The 21,186-nt window shown below is 52.3% G+C and overlaps 9 protein-coding genes across 9 annotated transcripts; 5 read left to right on the plus strand and 4 right to left on the minus strand.

The window, feature by feature from the left end:
- Window positions 1-5,121: 5,121 nt before the first annotated feature.
- On the minus strand, window positions 5,122-5,637 carry LRP88_02376 (uncharacterized protein; the record flags this gene model as incomplete). The annotated part of the gene is made up of 2 exons (XM_083239028.1): window positions 5,122-5,139; window positions 5,197-5,637. 2 exons carry the CDS (start codon window positions 5,635-5,637, stop codon window positions 5,122-5,124), a joined length of 459 nt encoding a protein of 152 aa, XP_083104158.1.
- Window positions 5,638-7,576: 1,939 nt separating this feature from the next.
- Window positions 7,577-8,455, plus strand: LRP88_02377 (uncharacterized protein; the record flags this gene model as incomplete). The annotated part of the gene is made up of 1 exon (XM_083239029.1): window positions 7,577-8,455. One exon carries the CDS (start codon window positions 7,577-7,579, stop codon window positions 8,453-8,455), a length of 879 nt encoding a protein of 292 aa, XP_083104159.1.
- An 820-nt stretch (window positions 8,456-9,275) lies between these two features.
- On the minus strand, window positions 9,276-9,593 carry LRP88_02378 (uncharacterized protein; the record flags this gene model as incomplete). Its single annotated transcript, XM_083239030.1, has 1 exon — window positions 9,276-9,593. One exon carries the CDS (start codon window positions 9,591-9,593, stop codon window positions 9,276-9,278), a length of 318 nt encoding a protein of 105 aa, XP_083104160.1.
- Window positions 9,594-10,318: 725 nt separating this feature from the next.
- On the plus strand, window positions 10,319-11,114 carry LRP88_02379 (thioredoxin-like protein; the record flags this gene model as incomplete). The annotated part of the gene is made up of 3 exons (XM_083239031.1): window positions 10,319-10,356; window positions 10,421-10,847; window positions 10,899-11,114. The coding sequence occupies 3 exons, from the start codon at window positions 10,319-10,321 to the stop codon at window positions 11,112-11,114; spliced, it is 681 nt and encodes a 226-aa protein (XP_083104161.1).
- Window positions 11,115-12,401: 1,287 nt separating this feature from the next.
- Window positions 12,402-13,617, plus strand: LRP88_02380 (concanavalin A-like lectin/glucanase domain-containing protein; the record flags this gene model as incomplete). Its single annotated transcript, XM_083239032.1, has 3 exons — window positions 12,402-13,074; window positions 13,127-13,253; window positions 13,302-13,617. 3 exons carry the CDS (start codon window positions 12,402-12,404, stop codon window positions 13,615-13,617), a joined length of 1,116 nt encoding a protein of 371 aa, XP_083104162.1.
- Window positions 13,618-14,296: 679 nt separating this feature from the next.
- LRP88_02381 (acyl-CoA N-acyltransferase) lies at window positions 14,297-14,872 on the plus strand (the record flags this gene model as incomplete). The annotated part of the gene is made up of 1 exon (XM_083239033.1): window positions 14,297-14,872. The coding sequence occupies one exon, from the start codon at window positions 14,297-14,299 to the stop codon at window positions 14,870-14,872; it is 576 nt and encodes a 191-aa protein (XP_083104163.1).
- A 261-nt stretch (window positions 14,873-15,133) lies between these two features.
- Window positions 15,134-16,666, minus strand: LRP88_02382 (citrate synthase-like protein; the record flags this gene model as incomplete). The annotated part of the gene is made up of 3 exons (XM_083239034.1): window positions 15,134-15,629; window positions 15,679-16,553; window positions 16,619-16,666. The coding sequence occupies 3 exons, from the start codon at window positions 16,664-16,666 to the stop codon at window positions 15,134-15,136; spliced, it is 1,419 nt and encodes a 472-aa protein (XP_083104164.1).
- Window positions 16,667-17,911: 1,245 nt separating this feature from the next.
- On the plus strand, window positions 17,912-19,759 carry LRP88_02383 (methylisocitrate lyase ICL2; the record flags this gene model as incomplete). The annotated part of the gene is made up of 2 exons (XM_083239035.1): window positions 17,912-18,317; window positions 18,366-19,759. 2 exons carry the CDS (start codon window positions 17,912-17,914, stop codon window positions 19,757-19,759), a joined length of 1,800 nt encoding a protein of 599 aa, XP_083104165.1.
- Window positions 19,760-19,990: 231 nt separating this feature from the next.
- Window positions 19,991-20,950, minus strand: LRP88_02384 (uncharacterized protein; the record flags this gene model as incomplete). The annotated part of the gene is made up of 3 exons (XM_083239036.1): window positions 19,991-20,641; window positions 20,699-20,828; window positions 20,877-20,950. 3 exons carry the CDS (start codon window positions 20,948-20,950, stop codon window positions 19,991-19,993), a joined length of 855 nt encoding a protein of 284 aa, XP_083104166.1.
- Window positions 20,951-21,186: the final 236 nt, after the last annotated feature.

The following is a 21,186-nucleotide window of genomic DNA, read 5'->3' on the forward strand; positions in this document are numbered from 1 at the left end:
TCAACGGTATAACCTTTATCCGAATCGGGCTAATAGATTCCGAACTATTAGTTATAAAAGAATAGCTTTCTCTTTGTAACGGTCCAGCTGAGTATATTGACAACTAGCTGAACGACTCTAACGAGTATCCTAAAGCTAAGGAAGAAAGGAAAAGAAAGTGAAAAGGGAGAAGCGAAAAGAGCCCCTTTTAGCTGTTGAGCTTATGTGGGTCTTTGTAACGGTGCACCTTAGCCGTCACGCCACAGGGCAAAAGATTGGGCTATAATCGCTATTGTAGCAATCATAGTGGTGCTTCAGCTGCCTATATAGAGGCTTACAGCGCCGTTACGGGTAACCAAGCCGTAACAGTCTTGGTCGAGAGTGCAAGCTGAGACCTCCACGGGCTCAGCCTGTTACACTTAGGCGCAAGTCTTCCTCCTCGTGCGCACAACAAGGCACTATACCCGCTCACGCAAGCAGCCGACTCTGATCCCGGCTTAGTCTACATTCCAGCATTCAGAGGCGCCGATCCTAAAGGTCCTGATAGTCTCAGCAAGTCATTCAAACCAGTTTTTAAGGTCAGTAATGCCTCCGGCTTCCCAGGACTCACGGGACTTCTCGACGGCCTTAAGGAAGGTCTTCTGCAGTTCAGGATGATCCTCACAGAAGCGGCTATACCAGGAATGACCGACTGGCCTCGCTTCTGGGTCCCTGCGGTGGCGAAGGGTGTTGGCGGCGTCTTCAATCTCGGGCTGAGAAGCTAGAAAGCCGGACTTTTCCATCCACATAACGAAGGCAATAATAGCTTCTTCTTCTTCATCAGTCAGGGATCGCGGGCGTCCTACCGGCCTCACGGAATCAGGGTTCTCTAGCTGCTTGACAAGCCGGTCAACTACGCTGCTCGAGGAAGCCTTATATTTCACTATTACGGCCCTAATAGAGAGTAGCTTTATGATGCTGGCAGAAGAAGCGCGTTAAGGTCGGTTAGCGAAGTTAGCACGTGACCAGACCACTTCCCTCGCAGCCTTGAGGTTATTGGCATTTATAATAAAGATAGACGCGAAGTCACTAGATACACTATCTTATGTCTCTTTTTTGGCCTTTCTTTAGTGGGAAATACAGGTAAATTTAGACGCGTCATAGTAAGGGGCTATCCCGGGGTTTTAGAAGTATCCCATGGTTTTAGGGCCAACTTAGCTTCCTAAGTTGGCTCGCCCGGGCTCGCCCCGCATGAGTCAACGGGTACACGAGGAATCAATTGTCGGTTCTTAATTATTGCGAAGGAATCCCTGGATAAGGCCACCTGGTCTTTAAAGCATCGTCCGGACGGCCGATCTTCCTTACACAACCACGAGCCAAGCTGGCATAAATCGGCTCATCCAATCCATCGGCAGCTCTCTGATGCGGACAAGTCAACAATTCGCCGCCTTATGAGTGCCGGAGTAGTGCCAAAGGATATCAGGACTTATATCCGTTAGAACTCGAACACCATTACAACCCAGCAAGATATCTATAATCGTATCGCAGATATCAAACGAGAGCTGTGTGTGGGACAGAGCACTATACACGCCTTAGCTAACCAGCTGGATAAGGAAGGGTTCTGGAGCCGGATGTAGCTCGATTCAGATGACCAAGTCACGGCTGTGTTATTCGCCCACCCAGAGTTATTGGCGTACCTCCAGGCTTATCCAGACCTACTTTTCCTCGACTGCACATATAAGACGGATAAATATGGAATGCCACTCCTTGATATAACTGGCGTCGACGCCTGCCAGCGATCATTCTATATCGCCTTTGCATTTCTTAGTAGCGAGACTAAGCAGGACTACCTATGGGCCTTGGACCGGCTTAGGTCCCTGTATGAACTCTGCAATACAAGGCTTCCATCTATTATCCTAATAGACTGTGATAAGGCTTATGTGAATGCTGCAGAGATCTGCTTCCCATCTTCAATTTCTCTCTTATGCCTATGGCACGCGAACAAGGCAGTCCTCCGCTATTGCCAGCCAATATTCGTGCGCCACCAACAAGGATCGGAGGCCTATCAACAGGGCCTGAGCGATTGGAGTGAGTTTTTCAACCACTGGCACTCAATTATGAAGTCACCAGATGAAGAGGCCTTTGATTAGTGCGTATAAGAGCTTGAAAGGCGCTACCTACCGCAATACATTGAAGAGGTTGGCTATATTAAGGCTAATTGGCTCGATCCATACAAGGAAAAGCTGGTGAAGGCTTGGGTTGATCAGCACCCTCATTTTGGTAATATAGTTACCTCGCGGGTTGAGGGTATCCATGCGCTCCTTAAGAGTCACCTCAAGAAATCTACGCTGGATCTCTTCGAGACTTAGAGGGCTATGAAGCATGCGCTCCTTAATCAACTAGCCGAACTGCGATCCAACCAAGCGCGCCAGCAAATAAGAATACCGATTGAGCTCTCTAGATCACTATATAGTGCCATACCTGGCTGGGTATCTCACGAAGCTTTACGCAAAGTTAAAGAACAGCGGAAGCTGCTCTTGAAAGAAAACCTGCCTGGTTGCACCGGCGCATTCTCTTATTCTTATAGAGCCTTGAGAGTATGGGCGCAAGGGAGGCCGTGAGATCAAGGTCAAGCCCTTCGCCTGGAGCATTTTTATACGCATTGGCACCTCAATCGCCATGGTGTTTATCAGTTACTACTAGAGCCTCGGCATCGACCTGATCGAATAGCCGCCGGTTCGACTACTGGTAGACCGCAATCAAGCACCCAGAGAGAGCCAAGTGCATTCGAGGCAGTTCAGGCAATAGTACGGCCAAAGGCACAACCCAAATGCAGCAGATGCCACCAAGTAGGTCATAGAATGACTTCAAAGGCATGTCCTCAGCGATACGAGGAACTTTTGCAGTCGTTAGCATCGTCGGCGCACGTAGGGGCAATGCCAGCGGCGTTGCCGTCGGCATTATCAGGGCAGGTACGACCAGTGCCGACGACATCTTCATCAGCACCATCTTTGCAGGCAGGGGAAGCTCTAAGACCAATGTCTTCAGGGTCATCAGGGCCATCAGGGCAGGCAAGGCCAATCAGGGATAGTGCTAGCCGCATTGTTGTTAGTATCGACGACACAGACAGTACAGTGCCGGCAGCATCATCATCAGCACCGTCGGCTCAGGCAAGGATGGTGCCGGCACTTAGGTATGATGACCCGCGGGCTATCTATCAGAGATATGTTGCTGCTCGAGATGCCTGGTACAAGGCGCAGCCTTGTGGCAATATTAAAACCAACCAGCAATATCGGAGGGCGCTAGGTCTACCTCAGCGGTATGACAAATCAAGCTATCGGTGGTGTCTCGATTGGAAGCAGATGGGCAAGCGCTGCGATACGCCAACTGGCTCTAGAGATTGGACTAAAGAGGAGATGATGGCCTACCTAGATTGGAGCAAAGCAGAAGATGACCGGGTCGAGGCTCAGGTAGCTACGGAGATGGAATGCATCCCTTTTTCTAGAAGAAGAGGTATGTGTGATATTTGGGAGGCGGCAGCGGCGGATGGCGAGGCCCAGTACGCTATTTATTCAGGCAAATAATCAACTATTCCTCACCGTTCGGGATCATAGGATTTTAGTACTCAGTAGTAGTAGTAACGTACATGTATAGTAAGCGTCGCAGTGAAGTAAGCGTCGCACTTTTCTTAACCTTCTCTAAAGAAATCGCAATAAGAACACCATAAACCATTTGATCAATTAAAACTACTCACTATACTCTTCACCAGACGTCTCAATCACTACCTGATAGGTCCTTGCATTATGCCCGGGCTTGCCGCAGACACCACAATGCCGAACCCCCGGTCGCGCCGACCTCCCTTGACCACCACTTCTCGACGATTTAGCCACTACCTGCGCATCAACATCCATTTGATCAATTGCTTGCCTTCCTTCCTCTACTGTCATTACCCCTATTTTCTGTAGCCGGGTCCTTTTTGCCCTACGGCGCCGGCTAAATGTCTCATTTGCTAGTCGAAGCTCTCGGACCTCTGCCCTGACTAAAGTCATCTCATGCATATTTCCCTTCAGTGCCTGATTAACAGACTTCAAAGCCTCTATAATTGACTCAAGGGAGCTGCTATGGTGCCTTCTGATTCGTCTCTCAAGGTATCCAGACTAAGAACCAGCCTCAAGCACAGTCTTTGGGGTCTTTGAGACTCAAGGGGTCAACGGTTCAGCATCCTCCTCGGCAGGCGTTGGAGTCCGTAGCTGCACATTAAGCTTCGAGACCACAATTTCTGGGTCAAGAGGAATAAGCCTGGCTCCTTTAAAGGATGCCTTGATATTTCTTTCCGTCATAGTGGCCTAAAATGCGGCATAAAAGGCCGGGAAGAACTCGGTCTTTGAAACGTGGTTTATCCCTTCAATTGTCGAGGACCTCCCGCCAGGTCACGGCAGGGGGAAGCAGCCAATAAAAATGCATCGGATCAAAGGTACCTAATCCCCCACCTATTTTAGCCTATTATAGAAGTACCGGCAATCTCTCGAGTTACAAATTGCTATATTACACTGCTCACACCCCCAAATTGATTGACGTCTCCTTTTATTGCGACTGACTGGCGCCAATGGCTTCCTTGAGCTTCTTGACCTTAGCTGCCCTAATTGAAGCCCCTGACAAGCGAGGCATTCTGATTTTTTTTCCTCTTTGGACGAATTTATGCTGTGCAACAGGCGTAAATTCGTCCCCGGCTCGAAAAAGCTTTCTTGACTGACTTTGCGGATAGAAGGCCTTGAAGACCTCGTTATAGAGGCGTTCCCTCCACTTCTTCTGGTTTTCATAACGATTCCAATCTGGCTGTCCGTGTAGCTGTAAGAGAAAGCTATTCACAAGGACCACATCTAGTAAGAAGGTCCAAGCAATAGCCTGCCAAGCGTCCCGGCGGATAGGATGATCATAGCCAAGATATGACCTTCTTTGGTCGCCCCGGTCAACATGATTCATTTCGTCATTGTAAGAAGCAGCGATGGCCGGGATCGATATAAGCTTGACTGGCTCACCACCAAAAAACCGCTGTATTGGCCGTGCCATTGGGGTCTTCGTTGACGGTCTCTTCCTCCAACGCTCAGTCGTCTCATCGCCAGTGAACACGGTTGAAAGGAACAATACGAGGGCATTATCCTTTCACGCGATTTGGTTAACCTAGGGAGGAAGAATAGTAGTTAGCAGCTAGATAAGAAGAAGATTAGATTATCTTACCTGATTATCAGCCGTTGGGATGACCTTGATCTCATTGAATTGGAACCCTGACTTCCCTGCCTTATCGGCCTTTTTGGCCTCTGCAAGGCCTTTGTAGATGCCACAGTTTGGCCGGGCTGTGCCGGTTGCACCGTGGCCGTGCTGACGAAGGGAGCGGAAGAGGTCCGGCGACGAGAAGAGGTTATCTACGAAGACGTGATATATTGATATCGGCAGTAGGCTAATCAGGGCAATAACGACGCTTTGAGTCGAGTTGAGAGCTATGATCTTAGCCCCGGCTTCCGTAGCCACGTAGATAACTTCTTCAACCTCGTCGGCCTTATCAGCCTTGCTAGGACCCTTGCCATTTCCCTTGCTTTTCTTTCTTTGTGATGCCGGCTTCTTCTTTTGAACTCCAACAGGGCCGTATTTTGCGCCGGGCTGGTGCCATATCCACCCCATGAAGAGGCCTAGCTGAGCGGCTATCCATACCTTGAAGCCTGTATCGATAGGCTTATTGGGGACGTATGCAACTTGCTTATTGCTTCCCGTGTATTGGATTATAGCCTCGTCGATGGCAAGATGCGTGCCCGGCTCATAGAGCTCTGTTGTTGCAAGTTGGACATGCTGAGACTATGGCTCAACGCATTGGAAGACGATAGGGAAGTCGTCACCGCCGCCGTCGGTGAATTTGGTATGGTTAAAGATGCGGATATGACGATAAAGAAGCTGAACCCGATTATAAGTCATAAACTTGATTATCAAGTGTTCAGGCCGCTGATCCTCTAGCTAAGAGGTCTTCCAATGGTCTTCTACCGCTGTTTCGCTATGGACTCCCATATAAATAAGAATCCCAAGCCAGATATATACCTCTGCAGCCATGACTGGCTTCTAGGCGTAGAGGCGTGATTAATCTATTATTTCGTGTTCTTGGCTATTAATGACGCCGCTTTGGATAAGGCTGCTGACCCAGTCATTGGTATACTTGACCTAGTTATTGACTAGAGAAATAGGTATAAAGTATTAGAAAAGTAATAGCGGGTTCTGGGGCAGCTTATTGATGAGAAGTTCTCGTCGCGGCACTTCAAAGGGTTAAAAATCGAAGCCTCGGTCTTCGGCAGGCAGAAAAACCGGTCTCCGGGTGCTATCACCGTCATGCTCTTGAAGGCTATTATCTTCATTGATAAAACTATTATCATCATATGGGTTAACTGCCTTTATAGGTAGTGATAAAGGTATCGATTGAGAAGTCATCGTGTAATTGAGAATGGTTTGTATGAGGATTTAGGAGGTGATTATTGATGACGCATCGTGTGGTTGCCCTCATGTACCTTCTTGATGACGGGGGTGGTGTGGGGCAGGGTACGGCCGGGAGGTCCTCGACAATTGAAGGGATACATGTACGTTAAACCCTTTAAGCACCTTATTTATAAGTACCCCCCTGACTTTACCTTATGCGTGACCCTTGTTAAATACACTATTATTAAAGGTCAATAACACGTTCCAGTTGGCCGGGGACGTCCCACTAAAGAAAGGGGTTTTAGGCTGCTTAAATCACGGCGTTGGGTGACCACCTCCCTTCCAGAAATCGGGCTCTTTTGAGTTCATGTTTTTACGCTTCAAGGTGACCCAAGGTGCTCTATCCAACAGCTGCGAAGCACTCTACCTCTGTTGTTTTAAAACACCGGGCATGGCCATTCCATTTTTCAGGCAAGCATGAACACTCTACGCAGATGGTTCGGCGTAACTGCAGCCGAACCTTCATTGCCACCCGTCAGTGGCGACAAGATCTATCCGGTCCACATGCTCGACGACACCAAGAGTCTCCGTCCCATCGTCGTGACATGGACACTACGCTTCAATGATGTCCTAGACGCCGATAAGCTACACGCCTCGTTGTCGAGCCTGCTAGACATTTGTGACTGGAGAAAAGTTGGAGGTCGGCTGAGGTTGAAGGTATATCTAGGGAATCAATGGGTTATAATGACTAGACAGGAGGAGACTGATGCGTCTTGATTAGAGTAACGGGGAACTCGAAATACATGCCCCCCAACCCTTCACCTCGCAGCGACCAGCTATTTCGTTTTCACACAAAAGCCTCTCTGTGTCAATAGAAGAGCACCCAGTCGCGAAGAACCTTCCGAAAGCCACCAAGACACCATCAATTCACCCAGGTCCCCCGGTCTTCCGAGAGTTCGCTGCCCGGGATGACGCGCCGCAAACTCTGGAACAATTCGTCTCTGGCGATGTGCCGATGCTGTCGCTCCATATAACCTCCTTCTCCGACGCCACACTTGTTGGGCTCTCATGGCCGCACGTTCTCATGGATGTAATGGGGCAGCAAGCTCTGCTGCGTGGCTGGACTCTCGTTTTAGCAGGAAGAGAGTCCCACGTCCCACCCATGCTCGGAGCAAGCGATGATCCGATATGCGCTGCCACGGACAGCTCCCAGGGAAATCCAGAGGACTTCAAGATGGCACACAAGCAGCTGAGAGGATGGGGTATGGCTATGTTTGGACTCCGGTTTGCATGGGACATGCTATGGAGCCCGACTGTCGAAGCAAAGACCATCTTCCTGCCCAAGAAAGCAGTTGCTGAGCTGCGGCGTCGAGCTCGAGAAGACCTTGATGTGCAAGATGGAGGAGAGAAGCCTTTCGTTAGCGAAGGGGATGTGCTAACCGCTTGGGCGGCTCAACTCGTGGCCTCCTCCTTGCCCCAGCCCCGACCGCTCACGTTGCTTCACGCCATCAACACGCGCTTCAGGTTACCTTCGGTGGCACAATCTTCAGGGGTTTTTGTACAGAACATGGCCCTAGCTGCCTTCACTTTCCTCTCTCCAGAGGTCGCGGCCGGACCGCTAGGCCTCATTGCACTCGAGAATCGACGACACTTGATGGAGCAGGCAACCGAAGGGCAGGTACTCGCGTTCATTCGCCATCTGAGACAGCAATCCCAGTCAGGCAGTGACCCAGCCATGGTGTGCGGTGAGTCCGACGCTTTGCTAATGCCCTTTACCAATTGGACCAAGGCAGGCTTGTTCGAGGCTGTTGACTTTGGCCCCGCGGTTCTGCGTGAAGGTGAAACGGGAGGGTCGAGGACCAATCCACCTGGGACTATGGTGTATCATCACTCACAGGCGATGCATACAAGCCCGTCAACTAGAAACGTGGTTGCTATCCTGGGCAAAGACCGCGAGGAGAACTACTGGATCACTGCATTTCTGCTACCACCAGCGTGGGCGAAGATTGAGGAAGGCATAGGAAACATGAATATGGTATGAGGAGAGATGACTAGGCTTAATAAGTAGAGCGTTATGTGTTAGAAAGGAGGGCTTTCCTTATAGATAACTTTAATCTATGTGTATTGCTTGTGTTGTTTTTCTCAAGGTTATTGCCTTGTTAAGGGACAGGATCAGAGTGGGTATAGGCCCATATTCTAAACACCTCGGGACCGACAGAGATCTCACTCCCCAATCTCTAGTGGCCTGCCGCTCATGGCGAGTCGGGGACCCAGAGAAGCGGTGGATGCATCATGGTGCGCTCCAGAACGACGTCCCTGGCGTAGTCGACCTAGCCACTCGTTGCAATATGCCCTTATCATTGACCTCGAGGTTCTGCTGAGTAGAGAAGCCCTAGAAAGTTTGCTACAACTCAACAAAGATGATGCTGCAGCGATGGACCTTTTTCCTTGTTCGTATCCAATTCTTCAAGGCCTTGTTTTTAGAGCGCTGTTCGAGACTCAAGTAGGATTCGTTCGATGGTTCCATGCAGTCTGAGTGGTTGTACGCAGACGTAGCAGGCCTGTTCTCCAACATCCCGTACTCGGGCGGCGCTTCAGCACCAGCTGAATGAAACGAGTTCATAGTTTTAACGATACGGCGATATTCACTGCCCACGCCCAGATTAGAAAGAGATGACTTTTCCTCGAGTTTTCCGGTTGAATAGCCTAAAATTGCTTGCAGTCTTACGACGCCATGAACGATGGGCGTGTATGTGTGCTCGCCCGGGGCGCTGGTGAAAAGAGAGGCCAGAAGATGTGAGAGGAATACGCAAGGATATGGAGCAAAGAAATATATACAAAGAAACTGGGATCAGAGAGAGCTAACCTAGCCTCTTGTCCGCATCTGCATGGCTGCTTGTAAAAACGCGCGAATTCTCCACAGCCTCTCTACTGCTCTGGAACTTGTTCCGCAGGCGCTTATCGCTGACTGCCGGGAGAACGACATCATACCGAATAGTCTTGACTAAATTTCGAACTGTCTCGTCTGAAAAGACGTCGTCAAACTGTCTCAGAGACTCGGGGTGACTGTTGAGTTTGACCGTGTTGAATGAGCGCGTCTCGACGCGACTGAGGACGGCTCTCGAGAGCCTGCCTACGGTAACCGAGGCGACAAAGTCGAGGGTTTCCGAAGAGGACATTGTGAGAACCAGACCGAGCTTTTGGCTATTATCGCATGTCAACTCGGGAAAGTGCTTCGACGTCTCAGTCAAGCTCTGCCAAAAATATCCACAGAACGCGTCAAAGTGGCGCCAAAACTTCGATTCTCAAGACAGTCCAAGGATGACTCTCAAGATATCCAAGCTCTCAGACGCGTTCAGACAAGGTCTTGGACTAATTGCGGTACACAAAAGCCATACCGCTTGTAATCTCGATCCGTGCTCCCACAAGGCGGCACAGCAGCCCACATCGTGGGAGCCCATTCTTCAACCGAGAGTTGCAAGGCCCAAAAATAGTCGCAGCAAGGGTTGATGCCCATGTCGAGTAATCTTATTGTTCACCGTAGATCCGGCTACGGCGGATAACCAGTAAAGCAAATAGCTACAACTTCAGCTGACAAACAGACAAGAGTTGAAGATGCTCTTCAACTTCACAATCATCTGCTAGAAATGACGCAATTCGTCTCCTTCACCTCCCATCTTCGGGTGCCACAGCCGATACAGGTGGACCATCCTATCATGGCCCTGCATTATCGATGGTGCAATCAAAGACGTGCCCATTGCGACAGCCCGACAGACCCGGTTGAATTAATAATGCTGTCCCCACGGCGAGGTCTATTTATGTGTGGAGTTGTGCCATCTTTAGACGTCTACCCCAGATTGATAAACCCAGTTTTGATCAGTGATCAGTCATACACTCAGCAAACATGGCCCCGGCGGATATTATCCTTTACACTAACCATCGGTGCCCCTGTAAGAGCTCACACTACCCGACCGGGACATGTACTGACGAACCCAGTCGCTCACAGGGCTCACATCACCCTCGCGGAACTCGGCCTCTCCTACAAGGAAGAGATCATTGACCTGGACACCCCGAGGACCCCCGAGTACCTCAAGGTCAACCCCCGCGGCCTGGTGCCCTCCATCTCCTACAATGGAGAGATCATCACCGAGTCCGCCATCGTCGCTCAGTTCCTGGCCGACACCTACCCGTCCGACTTCCTGCCTGCGTCGTCGGACCCCAAGGGTGCTCTCACCCGGGCAAGGATCAACTTCTTTACGGATACCTGGTCTACCAAGATTCAGTCGCATATCTTCAAGCTCACCTACTCTGCGTCTGTTGTGAGCGAGGAGGTGGTCAAAGACGCCACCGCCAGCATCGTCAAGGAGATTGAGCCTCTCCTCTCCAACGCCGCGCCTTTCTTCAACGGCAGCGACAAGCTCACATTCGCCGAGGTGAGAGCCAGTACTCATTATCAGCTCTGGTCATAGGTAACAAAGCAACAGGCAATCATCGCGCCCTTTGTCATCCGCTTCTTCACACTGAGCAAGCACGGCCTCGTCCCCGCCAGCTTCCTCTCGGCTCTCGAGAAGGAGGCTCCCAACTTTTACAAGTGGGCTCAGGCTGTGAACAAGAACCCGAGTGTGCTGTCCATCTATAACGAGGATGTGATTGTCGATGGTACCAAGAAGCGGATTGCGAAGCTCAAGGCTCAGGCGTGAGTGACCTAGGCATGAGTGAAATGGGAAGACGATGATACGCAGACAGGATGATGATGTCATGACAGTTCAGAATATGAAGTTATGAAGTGCATTGCTCAATCTTATGATGATATTGTCACATCTACTAAGTAGCATTGGCGGTCGCAGCAGATGAATCTCATCGACACCATGGACAAACATCCAATGTTGGTAACATTGAGTGACCCCATCCGCCACCGACAAGTCTCGCCATTCCCGGTTTCCAGCCATCATGCCCTCTCTGCAATCCACTGCAAGGTCAATGCACTATCCACAACCACTTACTCGAAGCCACGAGTCAAATCGTGTCCTCGCAAACATGTACTCCCCATCACCCGACTCGACCTGTCGTAGCACTGGGATCCTCAGCTCCTTCGTCTTCTGGCACAACAGATATCAATGCATCTCAGGACCATGCCGACCACGTGGGCCAATCCCTCCGACGAAACTCAATGGAAGGGACTCAAGCAAAGCAAAGCAATCAACCCATTTGTGTCTCCTTTAAACACCCCTGTAACAGAGCTCCAAGGGTAGACACAAATACCCACATAGCCCCTGTGCCAAGCAACACTTGGCTCTGCACCACTATTTAATACTACCAATCAACTTACCCCTGCCCAGAGAGCCAAGCGTCCCAAGTGGAGAAGGACCCTTGTCGTTAATCCCGCTCGATTTCCCTGTTCCCTTGACAAAATTCAGGGAACATCAACGACTAATTTTAAACCTAACAGACGCGCGGCTCAGAAACCAGTGGCGCGTCTTTGAATCTCTAATCCGTCGAGAGATCCTGTCAAGAAACCATGTAACACCCCGGCAAGCCTCTCCCGCTTGACTTGGCAAAGTCTCCAAGTGGAGTTTAATGGTGACACACCGTCCGACGGTGGTTGATCTTGGCGGGTCAGGGAGGCGAACGAAAAACCCTTGAAATTGCAGGGCCTCATGGATCTCCAAGAGCCGTTCCAGAGTTGGAGATGGCCTCCTGAGTTTCCCCAGCACGGTCCCTCTTCTCCTTTCCTGCTTCTTCCTTCTTCTGTCTCTTGTTTCTTTCCTTTCTGTCCTACATTTCTACTCTCCTGTTTGCTCTCTGACGCGTCTCAGTAGACGAGTTTCTTCTTTTTACTTTCTGTCGTTGTTTGTTTGCTCTTGATTGTCACTCCTTACTCTTGAGCGTTTCAGTCTAGCTCGTCCACTCCTTGACCGCGACAGACATTTATCCACTCCTTTCCCCGATTGTCATGCAATAGATCCTCTTCGAAACTGACACCCAAAATGTTCTCCCGCTACCTCCTCCCGGCCGCCGCCATCCTCGGCCTCGCGGCCGCCCAGACTACGTCCGAGTGCAACCCCCTGAACCAGACCGACTGCGATCCCAACCCTGCCTTTGGCACGACGCACCGCTGGGACTTCAACAGCACGCCCTCTGCTGACCTCTGGGAGACCATTGTCGGCGATGTCCCCTACGACAAGGACCACGGCGCCGTCTTCTCCGTCAAGAAGCAGGGCGACTCCCCCACCATCCGCACAAACTTTTACTTCTTCTTTGGCCGCACCGAGCTCCATATGAAGGCTGCTCCTGGAAAGGGCATCATCAGCTCCATGATGTGGCTGAGCGATGACCTTGATGAGGTTGATTGGGAGCTTCTGGGTGCTAACGACACGCACGCCTCGACAAACTACTACGGCAAGGGTGTTGAGGACTTTACCCAGGCGGGATGGCATTACATGAAGGACGGCATGCAGGAGGATTACCACAACTATACCACTACCTGGACAAAGGACCAGCTCAACTGGTATATTGACGGCGAGATTGTGCGAACCCTCAACTATGTGGATGCCAAGGGTGGAGAGGCGTATCCTCAGACCCCGATGAGGCTGAGCATTGGTATTTGGGCTGCTGGAGATCCTACCATGCCTGAGGGAACCCGTGAATGGGCTGGTGGTGGTGAGTTTGACTCGACTTGACTAATAACAAGCATCATGCTGACCAGGCGCAGATACCGAGTACGACAAGGGCCCTTACAGCATGTATGTCAAGTCTGTTCTCGTGGAAGACGCCAGCACTGGCAAGGAATACGTCTACGGCGACAAGTCTGGCAGCTACGAGAGCATCGAGATTGTCAAGTAAGACCTCATCCCACAACGCACAAGCCTTCATTCTAACATATCCAGGGGCAATTCGACGGCCTACGAGAACCTCCACAAGAAGCCCAAAGAAGCAGACAAGACAACGGGCGAAAAGTGGGAAGCCCTCCCCGCGAGCACCAAGACGGCCGTGTACGGCGGAGGCGTCGCCGTCGCAGCGGTCGGCGTCAGCGCCCTCGCCTTCTACTGGCTCCGACAGCGCCGCGCGGGCGCGAGCGAGGCCAAGGCGGCCGAGGTGGCGGAGCAGGAGAGGACGGACCTCATGTCTTACCGGGCGGGAGAGGACACGACGAACCAGGGTCACGAGTACAGCGCGGCCCGCTGGCAGAAGCTTTCCACTTGATAAACAAGTATGATGCTACGTTGGGATGTTTTGAGAACAAACCACATAAAGCATTTACACTTGTTGTCAATCCCTCTTGGGGCAATTTTATTGATTTCTTTTATTTTAATCGGCATTTCAGGGTATATACAACACAACAGGAACAACCATCACAATCATAGGAAGCACAATTATTTTTTTTTTTTTTTTTTTTTTAGCTAGGCGTTGCAAACAGATAAACTCGTAGGCGTTAGAAATAGAAACCGAAATCTCACTTAACTCTAAAACAATCCAATGGGGGTCTTGAGACCAAGTGGCAACGAAAAGAATATTCTAGACTTCAAATGTCAAGAAGGATTCGGCGCCAGTGTCAAAAACATGTCAATTTTGTCAGCGCAAGGGCGCGTGTGTCGTCCGGGTATTAACGCGGTTACTTGAGTTAAAGCCGTCTCCGTTGTCGGGGCTAGAAAAAAAGTTGAAAAGATTTAATTGACGATAACCCAGACAGACTCACCTCGAAAAGAACCAATCTGTATCAATTCAACTCAGCTTTACATTGTTCATATTCATATTTTATCCTCAAACTCATAGCAAGCGTTTTAAGTTCATCAAGCATATCACCACCACCCTCAGAAAACACCAGACTCGACCTCTCACCACCCAAACATCAAACACCAAATCTCATCTCACCACTTCCATCATGTCTCTCACCTTCCGCCCCGCTACCCCCGCCGACATCCCCCCAGTCCTCTCCCTCGTCCGCTCCGCCTACCGTGGCGACTCGTCCCGCGCCGGGTGGACCACAGAGGCCGACCTCGTCGCCGACGACCGCATCTCGGCTGAGTCCCTCCACGACAAGATCACCGACCCCAACGGCGCCGTCATGCTCGCCTTTTCCACCTCTACCTCAGGCACTTCAACTCCTCAGTCTGACTCTGACGCGGATCGAGACCCCAGCCTTGTCGCCTGCTGTGAAGTTGGTCGCCGTGACGGAGACCACGCCTACTTCGGCCTCTTTGCCGTGTCACCTGAACTACAGGCCGCTGGTATCGGTAGACAAGTTCTTCAACGTGCCGAAGAGCACGCCAAGAAAGAATGGGGTTCACGTATTATGAACATGTGGGTTATCTGGAAGCGTGAAGAGCTCATCGCCTGGTATGTCCGAAGAGGATATCGCATCACTGGTGAGAAGGCGCCCTTCCCTTATGACCAGCTTGTCAATGGCAACGCGCTCAGGGACGATCTGTACTTTGAGATCTTGGAAAAGGAGTTGTAACGTGCGGGACACATCATGACAACTATAGAACCAAGTTAGACAAGACGAATAGACAGGGCAACCACTTATCACATTAAATGAAAAGAGCCTCATCGACTCAACCTGAAAAAACATCACTGTCGCTTGACACCAAACATGAACGTGAAATCATCATGGGCTATCTCGGTCCATTGTGAACCCTTATATACACTTTTAGACATGTCCCGAATTCCAATCGCTTTGCATACAATTTTCCTTTCTCTTTGGGTATATTTGACCAATTTACTGGCCCTCAACCTGCTTGAGGATGCCCTCGAGGTTGATGCTCTTGGGTCGCTCAATGGGCAGACCCAGAGCTCGGTCCCAAACCAGCTGGGCAAGAGGTCCAAGACCTCGGGACACACCGAAGGTGGCGGTGTAGTAGAGGGTCTCGTGGAAGCCGTAGTGGTGGAACAGGACACCGGAGCTGCTGTCGACGTTGGGGTAGGGGTTCTTGGTCTTGCCGTGCTTCTTGAGCACCTCAGGGGCGATCTGGCTGTTCTTCTGCACAAGCTGGAAGACGGGGTCCTGAGCAATCTCAGGGCGAGCGGCAGCATAGTCCATGAGAGCCTCGAATCGAGGATCGGGCTTTCGGAGGACAGCATGGCCGTAACCAGGAACGACACGGCCCGAGTTGAGGGTGGACCAGAGGTAGTCGTTGACATCCTGCTCAGTGTACTTGGCAGGGATGGCCTCCTTCATCTGAAGGATCCATCGGAGAACCTCCTGGGCGGCGAGACTATTGTACAGGTTAGTAATCTGTCAATTGACAGAAAGGTCAAACATACCCGTGGAGGGGACCGGCAAGACCCTGAAGACCGGCACTGTAGGACAGGAAGGGGTCGGAAAGAGCACTGCCAACCAGGTGGGTAGCGTGGGCAGAGACGTTACCACCCTCGTGGTCACCGTGAAGAGCAAGGTAGAGACGGAGAAGATCCTGGAAGTTCTCGTTCTCCTTGCCACCCTTGCCAAGCATGGCAGCAAAGTTGTAAGACCAATCCTGCTCAAGGTCAACCTCGGCAGGGAGAGCACCACCGCCACGGTAGGAGTTCTGGTAGATCTTGGCAGCAATGGTGGGCAGCTTGGCCAGGAGGGAGATGCAGTCATCAAAGGTAGGCTCCCAGTAGTCGGCCTTGTTCAGACCCTGCTCGTAAGCCTTGGCAAACTTGGACTCGTAGTTGAGAGCAGACACAGCCATGGCGAACTGAGTCATGGGGTGGAGGTCCTTGGGGAAGTTGTCGAGCATCTTGGCGACAAACTCGGGGATCTGAGCCTTCTCAGCAAGCTCGCGGGAGAAGACGCGGATCTGGTTGGTCGAGGGGACCTGGCCAGTGAGGAGCAGCCAGAACATGGCCTCGGGAAGCATCTCAGTGCCAGTCTTGCCCTTGGGGAGCTCCTTCTGGCAGTCCTTGATGGTACGGCCGTGGAAGCGGATACCCTCGTTGGCGTCGAGGACGGAACCCTCCCAGACCATGGCCTTGAGGCCACGCATGCCACCAAGGGTGTTCTCGACCTTGACCTCGCCGATGGTCTTGTTGGCATGGGCCTTGACCTTCTTCAGGAGCTCTCGCTTGGCGGGGATGGCCTCGCGGAGAGTGGCCTTGAGGTCGGGCTCAGCAGTGGCATAGCCGCGGGCGCCGACAAAGGCGGCACGGGTGAGGGGCTGTGAGAGAGAGAGCTTGTAAGTCCGAGTTCAAACAATCACATGTAGATCTGTACAAGACGTACCTTGAGCGAGCCAAGAGCCCGGCGAGAAGTCGTCAAATTGAGGGCCATTGTGAGATTGTGCGAGAGGAGATGAATTGGGAGAAGAGAATGGAGAAGGACGAGGAAAAAGGTGAGGTAGGGCAGGTATGCATTGGAACTGAACTTGGGCCGCGGCTTCCCTGCTATAAACGAATTGAAGCGGCAATGGGGACTTTGCCTGGAGGGCAGGTGGGGGTCTGAGCAGTGTGCGTCTGGGGTAAGCCGGGCGGAATAGCGGGGGAGGAACTGCAGCTGGTGGTTGCTCTATTTTGTCATGCGGGGTCGGGTCAGTGCTGTCTGTGCTTTTTTTTGGGTGCGTCATGGTTGGTTGGCGGCGTGCGGAGAAGGGAGACTTACAGCCGGTGAGAATTGTTATCAGGGTGATTGAATGACGAGATTGCGAGTGAAGAATATGTTTTGAAGCATATAAAGAGAGTACAAATAATACATCAAACACCTAATTCAAGTATCAATTCCTCTTCCCCTTCTTCAAACCTCTCTCACCTCCCCCCGGACAACAGGCACCCAGCCATCCAATCTCCCACGGGTATACCAAGCCTCGACAACCGAGGACAACCGCCACGAACCGGCTGCTGAATGCCACGGCTCAAACACACAACATCCACGGTGTCCCAAGCCAATCACGTTCTCCTGCCTAAACCGCCGTAGCTCCGTCATTGGTCAATTCGTCGTCTCGTCGGCAATGTCCCTCGTCCTTAACCAAGGCTCTGCTGACATGAACACGTTGAGAGTCAAGTACCGAGCGAAGCGTGAACCCCAAGGGCAGGGAGCCCTTTTTTTTTTTGTCTGGTTCGCCTCGTACGATCCTGGGGAATTGGAGACATCCTCTCGGCTACGGAGCTCGTGTTCGGCGACCGACGGTCATCGAAGTTGGGTCAGTGTTGGTTCATTTCTTACCTTGGATGACTTTCAGCTGTGTAAGCTAGGCTCACAGATCATGGATCCGGTATCGCAGGCCAATACATGTAGATAACAACTCCTCAAAACTATTACCGAAAAATGATAGCCAGTGGCATGTTCTACAGCTTTAATAGGTTATTGTCGTGCGATACCGCTTCCATAGTGTTGTGGTTTACACAGCTTGTTGGAGCTATCACGGACCACGGCCATTATTCATCAGCCGAGCTCCATCGCTAATCCCAGCCCACCTCTTGCATCTATAACCCTTCTCTACACCACCACACCCTCCTCCTCTTCCTCCCTTTCTCGACACACCCTGTCGGATTTCTGGAAGTTGAAGATTGATCCCTCAAGATGATGCGCAGAATATCCACTCGAGCTCCTCGGCAATTGCTCTCTGTCGCCTCCAAGCCCCGAGGTCCCGCCCTCTTCCTCGCCGCCCGCGCCCTGTCCACCTCGTCCGTCGCCAGAATGCCCCTCCACAGCAGCCACGCGACTCAGCCCGCCGATGCCTTCCAGCTTCTCCCCGAGTCGCAAAAGGTTGGCGAGGCTGAGGACCGTCTGTACGAGGCTACCGTCAAGGAGATCGAGGCCTGGTGGGCGTCGCCTCGTTATGAGGGCATCAAGCGTCCTTACAGCGCTGCTGATGTCGCCTCCAAGCGCGGCACGCAAAAGATTCAATATCCTAGCTCTGTCATGGCCCAGAAGCTCTTCAACCTCATTCAAGAGCGCCAGGCCAAGGGCGAGCCCATCCACACCAGTAAGCACATCTTCCAGCACCAGACATTCTCAGACTAACACCACATAGTGGGCGCCATCGATCCCGTCCAGATGACCCAGCAGGCCCCTCACCAAGAGGTTCTCTACATCTCCGGCTGGGCCTGCTCCTCCCTCCTCACCTCGACCAACGAAGTTTCCCCCGACTTTGGCGACTACCCCTACAACACCGTCCCCAACCAGGTCCAGCGCCTGGCCAAGGCCCAGAACATGCACGACCGCAAGCAGTGGGATCTCCGTCGCAAGATGACCCCCGAGGAGCGCGCAAAGACTCCCTACACTGACTACCTTCGTCCCATCGTCGCCGACGGTGATACTGGTCACGGTGGTCTCTCTGCTGTTCTCAAGCTTGCCAAGCTGTTTGCTGAGAACGGCGCCGCTGCTGTTCACTTTGAGGATCAGCTCCACGGCGGCAAGAAGTGTGGTCACTTGGCTGGCAAGGTCCTCGTCCCCATCGGCGAGCACATCAACCGCCTTGTCGCCACCCGTTTCCAGTGGGACGTTATGGGCTGCGAGAACCTCGTCATTGCCCGAACCGACTCCGAGTCTGGCAAGCTCCTCTCTTCGGCCATCGATGTCCGCGACCACGAGTTCATCCTCGGTGTCGCTGACCCCTCGATCGAGCCCCTCGCCGAGACCATCCAGGCCATGGAGGCCGATGGTGCTGTTGGCGCCGAGATTGATGCTTTCGAGGCCAACTGGGTCAAGAGCACCAAGCTCGTCTCCTTTGATGAGGCCGCCGTCGCACACATGCAAAAGGAGGGTGTTGCCCAAGCCCAGATCGACGAGTACCTCGCCGAGACGGCCAAGGACCGCGACATGGGCATCTCTCGCCGTCGCCACCTTGCCGACAAGTACACCAAGACGCCCGTCTACTTCAACTGGGACGTCCCGCGCACCCGCGAGGGCTTCTACCACTACCGCGCCGGCATGGAGGCCGCCACCAAGCGTGCGCTCGCCTTCAGCCCTTATGCCGACCTCCTTTGGGTCGAGACTGGCGACCCTAACGTCGAGGTGGCCGCGAAGCTCGGCCGTACCGTCCGCGAGGTGAACCCTGGCAAGGGTCTCGTGTACAACCTGTCCCCCTCGTTCAACTGGATGGCCCACGGCTTCACTGATGAGACGCTCAAGTCGTTCATCTGGGACATTGCCCGCGAGGGCTTTGTGCTGCAGCTCATCTCCCTGGCTGGTCTTCACTCCAACGCGACCATCACGACAGAGCTGGCTCGCAACTTCAAGACGGAGGGTATGAAGGCGTATGTTGATCTTGTGCAGCGTCGTGAGAAGGATCTCAAGTGTGATGTCTTGACACACCAGAAGTGGAGCGGTGCCAGCTACATCGATGGCATCCTGGGAGCTATCCAGAGCGGCAGCTCTAGCAGCAAGAGCATGGGCGAGGGTAACACTGAAGGACAGTTCCATTAGAGTATTGGGTGAAGGATGTATAGGGTGAAGAGACGGAAAAGCATGGGTCGGAGTTGGGGCTGATTTTGTATATATCACTTGGTACCATGTGAATGCTACGAGATTATGAGCAGGCAGTGTCTTTATGCATGTTTTCACTATACTCGACGTATTTTAAAGTCATTACATTCAATCTCATGCTATTCGTTACTAGTTCCTCGCTTTTGACCCATCTCATTGACTGCCACCCGCTTACAGAGAGTCCTTGAGGGCGTTGTTCTGAGGAGGAGGGGCGGCAGGGCCCTCAGCAGTGACATAGGCCTTGGTCATGCCACCATCAACAGCAAAGTCATGGCCATTGACAAAGCTCGACTCATCACTAGCCAGGAAGACAACAGCATGCGCCTGCTCAACAGCCTCACCGAACCGACCCATGGGGAAGTGAACCTCTCGCCTGTGACGCTTCTCCTTGTCATCGCCGAGCCAATCCTGCAGCAGCGGCGTGTTGAGCGGCGCAGGGCAGAGGTTGTTGAACCTGTATCCCTCCCTGGCGTGAACCATGGCGAGCTCACGGGTGAGAGCGAGGACAGCACCCTTGCTGGCGGTGTAGGCCAGCTGAGGGGTGGCAGCACCGACGAGGGCGACGACAGAGGCCGTGTTGATGATGCTGGCCTTTGTCTTTTGGTGGCGGCGGAGCGAGAGCACGGCGTGCTTGCAGCCGAACCAGACGCCCTTGACGTTGATGTTGTGGGTCAGGTCCCAGATGTTCTCGGGGGTGTTGACAGCATCGTCGTCCTGGGCGTGCATGATGCCGGCGTTGTTGAACATGACATCAAGACCGCCCCAAGAGTCGAGAGTTTCAACCATGGCCTTGACCTCGGCCTCCTTGGAGACGTCGCATTTCTAAAGAGTCAGTAATGCTTGAGTACAAAGTGGTGGGGGGCTTACAAAGATCTCGACGCGGGGAGCGTTGGGGACGAGCTGCTTGACCTTGGCAGCAGCCTTTTCAAGAGCAGGCTGAGAAATATCAGACAAGAGAACGGAAGCACCCTCCTTGGCAAAGAGGATGGACGTCTCAAGGCCAATGCCACTAGAGAAATGTCAGCTATGAAGGGAGGTGAAGAGTCAAAACACCTACCCGGCAGCACCGGTGATGATGGCGTTCTTGCCGGCAAGGCGGCCACGAGTCTGAGAGTCTGTGACGGCAGGCATTTTTGAAGTAAAGTGAAGAGTAAAGAGAAGCTTGGGATGAAAAGAAGATGGTGATGGACCGGGTTAAAGGAATCGGTGTTGTGATACAGACAGCTGTGAGGGGCAGCACAAAAGTGGCGGGGTCGGAGGGGCTCTTATCAAAGAAAGTTCGATAAGGATAGAAGACACGGAAAAGAAAGTCAGTTGATGACCCTAGATATAGACGAGAAGAAGAGAGGAACAAAAAAGCAACAACA

The sequence above is a fragment of the Fusarium phalaenopsidis genome (genome assembly GCF_050370095.1).
Source record: "Fusarium phalaenopsidis strain FUZ10S chromosome Unknown contig_32286, whole genome shotgun sequence".
In the NCBI taxonomy this organism is placed as follows: Eukaryota; Fungi; Ascomycota; class Sordariomycetes; order Hypocreales; family Nectriaceae; genus Fusarium; species Fusarium phalaenopsidis.